The sequence below is a fragment of the Epinephelus moara genome, chromosome 6 (genome assembly GCF_006386435.1).
Source record: "Epinephelus moara isolate mb chromosome 6, YSFRI_EMoa_1.0, whole genome shotgun sequence".
In the NCBI taxonomy this organism is placed as follows: domain Eukaryota; kingdom Metazoa; phylum Chordata; class Actinopteri; order Perciformes; family Serranidae; genus Epinephelus; species Epinephelus moara.
The window spans coordinates 28,350,789-28,360,567 of record NC_065511.1 but is presented as its reverse complement, the minus strand read 5'-3'; the positions used below and the strand labels follow the sequence as shown (position 1 = coordinate 28,360,567).

The 9,779-nt window shown below is 40.4% G+C and overlaps 1 protein-coding gene across 8 annotated transcripts in view; it reads left to right on the top strand.

Moving 5' to 3' along the window:
- arhgef1b (Rho guanine nucleotide exchange factor (GEF) 1b) overlaps positions 1-8,573 on the top strand; it is a 66,626-nt gene extending 58,053 nt beyond the window's left edge. For all 8 annotated transcript variants that reach the window (XM_050047106.1, XM_050047105.1, XM_050047104.1 and 5 more), the window contains 9 exons: positions 582-749; positions 860-947; positions 1,035-1,139; positions 1,255-1,307; positions 1,421-1,564; positions 1,678-1,803; positions 3,428-3,612; positions 4,086-4,190; positions 5,487-8,573. In XM_050047106.1, the coding sequence (XP_049903063.1) occupies positions 582-749; positions 860-947; positions 1,035-1,139; positions 1,255-1,307; positions 1,421-1,564; positions 1,678-1,803; positions 3,428-3,612; positions 4,086-4,160 (944 nt within the window). In that variant the 3' untranslated portion in view covers positions 4,161-4,190; positions 5,487-8,573. The remainder of the gene's footprint in view (positions 1-581; positions 750-859; positions 948-1,034; positions 1,140-1,254; positions 1,308-1,420; positions 1,565-1,677; positions 1,804-3,427; positions 3,613-4,085; positions 4,191-5,486) is intronic.
- The last annotated feature ends 1,206 nt before the right edge of the window (positions 8,574-9,779 follow it).

The window sequence follows — 9,779 nt, the reverse complement described above, 5'->3', positions numbered from 1 at the left end:
GGGGGCAAACACTTTTTCACACAGGGCCATGTAGCTTTGGATTTTTTTCTTCCTCATTAATAAAACCCTTCATTTAAAAACTGCATTTTGTGTTTACTTGTGTTATCTTTGACTAATGTTTAAATTTGTTTGATGATCTGAAACATTTAAGTGTGGAAAACATGCAAAAAAGTAAGAAATCAGGAAGGGGGCAAACACTTTTTCACACCACTGTATATACAGTTATGTTTAGTAACCCAACCTCAATTCAACTCAGTTCCACTTTATTTATTGATATATGGGCAAGTGTGTGCAGCCTGGATCAACAGATACCTAGACAATAGATGGAAACTAAAACAATCAAGGCCATAAGCTTTGTAAACTATATGTGGAATTGGTGACATATGCATTAATAAATAAATATAGATTCTAAAAAGAAGAGTCTAAAGTAATGAAGCCATACACATAAAAAATCAGCTGTAAGGCAGTGAGAAACAGAAAGCAGAGAACCTCTCTATCTCACTCTCTTCCATCTCTTCCTCCCTGTCTGTCTACATCTTGTCCACTTCACCGTCTTACTCCTTCTCCTCTCTGTCTCTCAGAGGTGCAGTGTGTGTTGCTCGGGGACCTGCTGGTGCTCTTACAGAGGCAGGACGACAAGATGGTTCTCAAATGTCAGAGTAAGAGTAACATCGCCATGCAGGAGGGCAAGCAGATGCTGAGCCCCATCATCAAGCTGGACTCAGTCTTCCTACGTGAGGTGGCCACAGGTTAGCTGCACACGACAGCGCAGTAGTTTCACAGACAAATACGCTCACTTACATTGCGGGATCGATATCATTCAGCCTTTTAATGTCTGCTTTTTTTCCTGCGCCGTCAGATCGGAAGGCTTTCTATGTGATATTTACCTGGGACAGCGGCGCTCAGATCTATGAACTGGTGGCTCAGTCTGTTGGAGAGAGGAAAATGTAAGGATACACAGACTAACCATGTGTGTTTCTAAAGGTAAATGATAGGAGGAATGTAAGCTGATGTTTGTGTGTGTGTGTTTACAGCTGGACTGATGTGATTAAGTCAGCAGTGGATGATCTGAAGAAGAGTGGAGCACCCATGAGGTTGCCACTGCCTCCTGGAAGTGGAGGAGCTCCCTTCAGTCCCACGTATGTGTCAATCTGTGTGTGTGTGTGTGTTTGAAAGAGCAGGACGTATTCATCGGCTGCCAAAGTTCACCCATCTCGAGATATCTCATTTCTTTTGTCATTTTCTCCCCGTCAGGCTGAGTGCCCCTTTGAGCCCGACTGAGAATGGGGGTTTGAAAAGCAGCAGTGGTGAGGCCGCAGCGCTTTATCAGCTGAGCACTTAATAAATGGCACAAATTTGTTATTGTTACACATTTCTGGAAAGCTGGAGCCAAAGTTAAGCTCTTTGTGTCTGTCTGTAGATCGAGATAAAGACAGCTTGACGGATGACAAGTCTTCAGACCCCAGGCACAGACTGATTGATTTCCTGTCAGACAAAGGCTTCGACTTGATAGGCCACTCCAACAGCGATCAGGAGAAGGTGGCCAACAGTGCTTTGGATGAAGGTGAATGACGGGGTTCCTTGTGCCTCTACAGATGATTTCTATATCTTTATTGTCTTTCCTTTCCTTCATAGCAGCGTGCCTGTGCTTCTAATGAAATGTGTCTCCTGTGTTAGTCATGTTACTGAAAAGGCTGCTGGTCGGCAGCATCAGTCTATCAGAAGACTCTCAGCCTGACGAAGAAAACGGAGAGGACCAATCCGAGAGGCCCGGTCAAGAATCAGATAGCTGTCAGTCAACAGGTAGGTGTTTGTGTTTTTTAAAGGAATAGTTTGACAATTTGGAAAATTCACTCATTCAGTCAGTAAATACAAGTAAATAAGTGTAAAAAATGGCAAGTTGCGGTTTTACAGAGGTTAGTATGCCAGATGTTTGCTGGCTGTGAGCTGTGACTTCATGAAATCATCACCATGATTTTAAAGTTAGCAGGCGTTGCTCAGAGCCAAGAAGGGTCGTGTTTTTTGGACAAATTAAACAAGCAAGGTATAACAAGTTATTCAGAGGTGCTGATAGGCTCTTTGGACGGAGCCAGGCTTGCTGTTAAAAACGAAATCTCTGTTAATTAAAACCATATAAACTTGACCCCCTATACAGATTAAGTGACACAGGAATATGTTTTATAGGTCAGCTCATAAACATATCTTAACAGCGCTAAAACACAGAAATCACTACAAGCACAATGTCGCTTACCTCTCCCATGGAGTACAACAGCAAAAGGGGAGAAGCAAGGCAGGAGACACCACATTATAGGTAGGGTATCCCCCAAAGGTGAACGTAGGGGTACAGAAACTGAGTATCAAACGTTCCACATTGTGACTATGGAGGCCTAAGTGTGTGTCAGGGAATAACAACCGAAAGAAATTTTGTGTAATTATAATACTTAATAACACAAATGTACATCTGACTTTGTTACACATTTTACTGCTGTAGCATTGACCCTGTTACATTTATGCTAAGCTAAGTTAGCTGTCTCCTAGCTGTAGCTTCATATTTAACAGATCTATTCATCTAATTATCTGCCAATAAGCAAATGAGTGTAATTCCAAAAATGTCACACTGAGTGGTGCAGTGGTAGTTAATGAGATGGGTGTCCTTCTCAATAGATGAGTAGGTTACCACAAAGGAAGTGGGTGAACTCTCCTGTATATTCTAATATACCCTCTATAACCTCGACTAAAGCACTATTCATTTAAACATCATGTTTAATTTTGGTTGTATAGCTTCATAGCCTTCATAAAAGTCCAGATAATCCAGTCCATAATCAATCAGCTGCTTCATTTTGTTTCCTCTCTTCATCACAAAACAAAACAAAATTCCCTCAGAGTAGTTAAAAAACACAAGCCTCTCTTTCGCAGAATTTTTAAACATGTCATGTTCTTCTCAAACCGTTCTGCATGACCAGATAAGGCTCAGTTCAGGGTGTTTGCAGGTCCCACAATATTTTTTAAAAATTCAATTTTATAAATTTTAGGCCGTAGATATTATTAAATAGTATTGCATTTGAATTTTCCGAGATCTTAATTGACACAAATGCTTTACCTAATTTGGTTTCTCCGTCTTTTGATTACCTTTTGTTGAACTGAGTCAAGCTCTTCTGAGAAATCTTTAAACCTACCACTGAAACCACCTGTTGGCAAAATGTAGATCAGCCTAACTCAGTCTAACGACCACCATATACCCAAATGCAACCTACCTCTGCACAGGACCACATGTACTTTTAGGCTTTTACTACTTATCTTTACACCTGCCTGCTGTACTTGAATAAGAAATAGATAATTTGTGAAACAGTTTTATTGGTCAGAATCTACTGCAGTTAGAAACAAAGCTGACTCATGACACATCTAAATTGAGTCTTTCCATTCACAGAAGAAAGCCAGACAACAGACAGGGGAGCGGAGGAGGAGAACGATAACTCTTGTGAAAAAGAAGGCGCGGGGACGAAGGCAGAGGAGGAGAGGAGCATCAGTGCACCGCTGGTGTTGTCCCAGGAGAGGATGGAGGAAGTGTGCAGGAGGCTCCACAGTCTGGAGGAACAACTAAAGAGACTACAGGTGAGGGGAGGTGAACAGAGAGAGAGAATATAGAAGGGAAAAAAGCAGGGACCGGGTAGTATGACAGGGGCAGATAAAGATGAGAGACATAACAAAAGATGGGAGCCGACTGGAAAGAGACACACAGTTGGGCATCAAGGATTTCACTGAGGATAACTTAAGTAAGGAGCGAGCTGTGGTATACTTTGGACAAATGGGGCCAAAATGGCACAAAAGAGAAACTAGAGAATAGAAAACCATTTAACCACTGCTGTTATTGCTTGGCTGAAAATTGCCTTGTGAAATTGGACTTCTCTGAAAATGGCTATTATGTCCAGCGCTTGCAATGGGATGTGTCAGAGAAGCAGCGAGGGAGACGAAGAGAGGATGTTAAGAGGAGGAGGTTGAAGTGTGTGTGTGCATGTGTGTGAGGGGGTGGGGATGCGAATGTCTGTCCTCAGTTCCTAAGGTGATATTGATTTTGTGTGTTGCAGACTGTAGAAGAGGAGCACCACAGGCTGCAGGAGGCCCTTTCCAAGTTCTCACTGGAGGGGGGTCACTTCCAGTAAGACACCATCACGCCACCTGCTGGCCACTAGGTGAGACACCAAACTATTTAAAGTATATTGTGTGTATTTAAAGTATTGTTAAAATATTTAAAGTGATGCTCAAGTATAATTTAAACAGAAGAATCTGATTAAGTATCATTGTTAATCATCAGGGGTTTAGGTTTAGCTTCAGACACAAGATGTTTTCCAACAACAAAATGGGACTGTGTGCGACTTTCTGCACTAATCCAGCAAAAAATATGAATAAAAATAAAACTGGTTAGATAGATAAATAATAAAAATGCTTAATGATATTACAGTTGCTTTACATGCTATTAGATTAAACCATTAAAACTACAGAGAATGAAATAGAGTAAAATACTGAACAATAAGATAAAAAGGATGAAATAGACATAATGGATAAAATATATTAGATCTAAAATATGACACATCCATAGTAATTTACTGATAACTGTAATGCTGCCTGCTTAAAATCATTTTTAGTTTATATGATAGTGATGTTGTCACAGTTTTGTTTTTTACTTGCACTTAATAGCATTTGAAATGGCAATCCCAGAGGCTTTTCAACATGTGCATCACTGCAAAAAATAATTGTTTTAATTACTGTTAATGTTTACGACGGCCTTTCTGATGTTCTCTGCTACTAACCAAGAAAAGAAGAATCACTGTTGTCCTGCTACATGCCTTGCTATATTTGTCCTTTAATAATGCTTTTTAAATTGTATGCCCTCAGTGTCTGTTTTTCCCTGTAGTATTGAATATCTATATTTTTTGAGGTATTAAATCGAAATTAGAAATTCCAGTATCATGACAGCACTACTTGGTAGAGACTTGATGGTCACTTAATGGATCTGCTTAGAGAGTAGCATCTGTAAATTAAAATAAAACTTGGATTTCTTTGTTAGATCATTTTTCTAGCCAAGAAGCAAGCACAGTGGACATACTTTTGGCAGGTTGTCTTCCTGGCCCAAACAACCTCCATAAGTAAGATAGGGCGTCTTGTATCTAGCCCGAGAGGTGGGCAAACATGTCTGAAAATCACATGCTGTGACTCAGTCAGCTATTTTTATTTTTAATCTGATCTCATCTGCATTTTCACAGCTATAAAGTCGGGAAAACTGATCAGAGAAATTTTAGTGACAAACTATGAAATCAGTCAGTGAATCAATGAAACTGTGAAAAGTTAGAGGAACAAAAACAGGATTTCAAGAAGAGTGGAGAAAGACATTTCCACAGTGGAATTTTTTGCCCTTGCACATGATCAGGCTTTGTATGTTTTTTAATCTTTCATTCAAACTATCCCTTGTCTGTTTTTTTCCTGTGTAGATTTCTACTGGTGCTGGTTTGGAGTGCGAGAGTGACTTTCAGAGGCTTCCCTGGAAATTCCTAAACCCTCACAAGTCATGCCTGGACCCTTTGCTGCATTAGGGGGCTTTATGCACAGTGCAGTGGTTCAGTGACGAACATGGGAGGTGTGTGCATGTGTATGTGTGTCTGTTTGCGTGCATGCTTGGTAGAGAGGTATACAAAGACAAAAAAAACAAACAAAAAAACCGGGACATCCTACTTTTGAGTGGGAGGTTGTTTTTTGCAGAGAGGTGCCAAAAAAAAAAAAAGAAGAAGCAATATTTTGCTGTGAGAGAGATGCTGCCTAACAAAATGTAGTGATTGCAATCTGCTGTAACACACATACGCACACCGGAGACATGCACGCTAGAGAATGATTTACATTATTGCCAATAGCAGACGTGCAGTAAAGGAGAAATCCTATGTTTGCCCGCCAGGTTCGCTCGAACCAGGTGGAAGCCTTAAGGGGCCAATGTAGCGTTTGAAGATGTATGGAAATACTACTGCTGATATATAGTGTTATTTCTAGTCTATGCCAAAGCACCACAGAGATGCACTTTTTTCTGATCAAACCAAGTTGAACCCACACTGTTTATGCGAAATTTATTTACTCTCTATGTAGTGCCGTTTTTGAACAGTTGGGCTTCACGTGGGCAGCACTCATTATTGAAAAGATTGCATGCGTGAAAGTGTGTGTATGTGTGTTACAAAGTTTTTTAATTAAGGATGTGCTTATTTTGAGGGTTCTTACTGTCATTAGGTCACATAGAAACATTTATAAATAGTAGCACTATAGGTAATCATGCTGTTAATAATGGAGTCCTTTTTTTTTTGTATTTACCACTTTTATTTATTCCTCTGAGTTCCGATTGGTCAGCGAGTTGCCTCACCTGAGTGAAACTGTTACCGCACTGGGCCAAAGAAAAAGAACGTGTTCGAGAAAAGACGAAACGCAAGAACCTGGAATGTGTAACGTAGATCAAGGTAGAGAGAGAAGGAGAGAGATGTTAGAAAGGGACGGGGCGGAGTTTAGAGGTTGCTTTGGTTATTTGAAGCCGGCTTGAACCAGACAGTCATGAGAAGATGTGTAGAGAACATGAGAGTAGGATTTGTGCTCACTGTATTAAGAAATGTAGACACACACACACACACACACCTACAGACACTGAGAGCCCAGTGCTACAGAAGTATTCACAAAGGTCACTCAGTGCCAGCATCATTTCCGCAGTGTCACCTTCCTCCTGATTCACAGCTCCTGATCCAAAACACGGACTTAAGACGGGGTTATAAACTGTATTATATGATGTTAGATTCTCATGTTCTTAGCAAAAGATTCTATTTTTTCCCTGATAGCAATATTTGTATCAAAACTGAGCTCTGTGTTTGTATTTTATTCAGCAGTTGATTGTAATTATGATGATGTTGATGATATAATTTCTGAGTAGTGGCATAACTGTGGCCGTGCACACAGGACCAAAGACATAAAGCACCGTTAGATCCTCATACGAGCTGTAATTCTCTTAACGACATGCTTCATCTGCGTACAGTAGTAGCGTGGCACTTAATGCCGATGCAGGACTGGTTGCTCACAGCCTGCAGCCGCTTTTCCTCTCCCCAAACTCCAGCATTTGGCAACAAGTAGCTGAGGAATATTAGACTGCCTTCACCTTATGGCCAAACTGAAACTGTAGATCAGTGATTCCTTGCGTACACTTCAGTGCAGCTCGTGGTGTGACAGGATAGAGTTATTGAACACGTGGGACCAGCTCCAGCAGCAAAGAAAAACCCAACAAGACGGTGAGGCCAGATGAGGACACAAAGGAAATGTTTAAGGGTTTGGAGGAAGGAAAACGGCTGTCTCAGTCGTCAGCACTGTGATCACGATCACTTCCTGACACGCATTCTCACTGTTGTTGCCACAGCTACAAGCGCCCCCGTTTGACCCAACTGAACCTCAGCGTGAACTTATGCAAAACTCAGTGCGATTACATTCACACGATGCTAAATTATATGAGTTTGTGTTTGAACATCACTGCCATCTCTCCCCACGTCTTCCTCTTAGAAACTGTAAATAGGTGTTAGCTCAAAGGACAAAAACAAATTGTGATGAAAATGTAAATTTGCCCTCCTGTTAGCTAGGTACAGCTATTGACGCTCACTTGTGATGGCATGATCACCTTTTCCTACCGCACAGTTTTATCATATGTTACCTAAACGGGTCGGGGAGGTTTTGTTACTGTTTTTTTTTTCCAAACAAGTTTTTGTAATTATGTGCTATGCATTTGGCCGTAATGGTGAGAGAGACAGGACTTGTCTGTAACTTGTCTATGCATGAATGAGTTTAACAAGCATTGCAAATATTGTAACCACAACTTCCTGTTTTGTTTTGTTTTTCGTTGTTGGTGTGCACGATAAAGCGTTAACCCGCTCTGTACTGTGGCTATCCAGCTTACCGATGGGATCCATTTAAACACATCATCTCAACCGGGGATTTTTAACTGTCCAGCTGCAGTGGTCAGCAGGTGAAACCCAGTAAACACCAGCTTCACTCGCTGTCTCTCCTCCTGACGCTTTTTTTTATAGAACGCTCATGCATTCTATATACAAATACCTAGATGTATAGAACATGTATTTATAGAGTGGTGCCTTGTTCCAACGATCTTCATCAAGAGTTCTTCGGTCTACAAACACAATCACCGTTTCGTCTGCACTCTTTCATGGAGGACTGTGACCTCTGACAGTGGAAGACGACGACGAAAAGACTGATAACGATTGAGAGATGATCCCAGGATCCTGCTTTTGTGTCCACCTCCATTACAGCAATAGGATGCGAGCCCTCCGCCGACTCAGCCAGCCAGTGCCCTGTGTAGAAAAGACATTGCTCCATGTCATGCAGGCATCTGCCATCTTGTCTATCTATAAACAATGAATATACAAGAACTATATTGTGTATTTGGGTTTTGATTTTTATCGTGTAAGAGGCTCTTTAATGATGTATACTTAAGGAAAATTGTGGTACGTTCTGTTTTTTAATTCTTCATTTTTTAAATAAATTGGGGAAATAAATTCCTGTTTTGTCCTTTTATATAGTCATGAGTCCGTACCTGTGTTAGAATAACTTGTGAGCAAATGGTTCTGGGTTCATGGTTAGTTTGGTTTGACTCTTTATAAACACACGGTTTACAGAGGATCCTTCGTATGTGATTTCATAAACCATATCCCAAGATTTTAATACATCCTCCTCAGACCCTGTGTCGTCATGAGGACATCACATTTTGGGTTTACTTGACCTTATACTTCATTCTACTTAACTTAGACCTGTTGTCCTCGTTCGTGGACACTTTTTGTGCCATCTAGTGATAATAAGAGCACAATACACTAATCCATGTAAAAACAAGACGGCAGGCATCTCTTCCAAGTCAGTCTGCAGCCGATCCTGATACAAAAGTCGACAAGATCCAGAACCTGATCACAATTTATGGTTGAAACTTGTTTATTTATGATTGATAATGTTATTAGTTTCATTTGGCGAGAAATTTGACCAATTTTAGCAACAGTAACACTGAAGTTCTTGTTTTAGGACTTTGGGATTTTATTGTTGTCTCCTTTGAGGACATTGGGACTTAATTATTGTTAACATAGTTTTTTTATATATACTTATATAGTCCTACTGATCCCAAATAGCTAGGAGGAATTAAAAATGCATACCAAACAAAAATTAAGGTCTCAGGAGGATATACACTCTTACAAATGGAGCTAAACAGTACAGTGACAGTCACAAGAACCTGTTCCTAGAATGTGCTCTATTGCACCTTTGTTAAACTGTGCTATACGGACCCATTAGCACCATATTGCTTTAAAATAGTGCTAAACAGTACCCAAACGCAATTCTGTGGCTCATAATCACAGGTCAATCTGTATGTGACACCCAACTTTCAAAGGTGCTATACATCACCTTTGTCACACAGTGCTATGTAGAATCATTAGAGACCATATAGTACTGTATTGTCTTTAAATTTCTGAGTGTGGGGACCCCTGAATGATGCCAGATAACCATGGATAAGTCAGTATGTTTCTAAATGACACTTTTACTTAAGATATGAATGATTATTAATCATTTCTTACAAAATGTTGGCTTTAGAGATTCAGAATGCTGTACTAAATGCAAACACAACATGCTACCTTTTCAAACCTGGAAAATTTCCGTGCACACTCCTTTAATTTATTATCGTCTGGAAATACACTGTTTGTAGGCTTTTTAGTGTAGTGCTA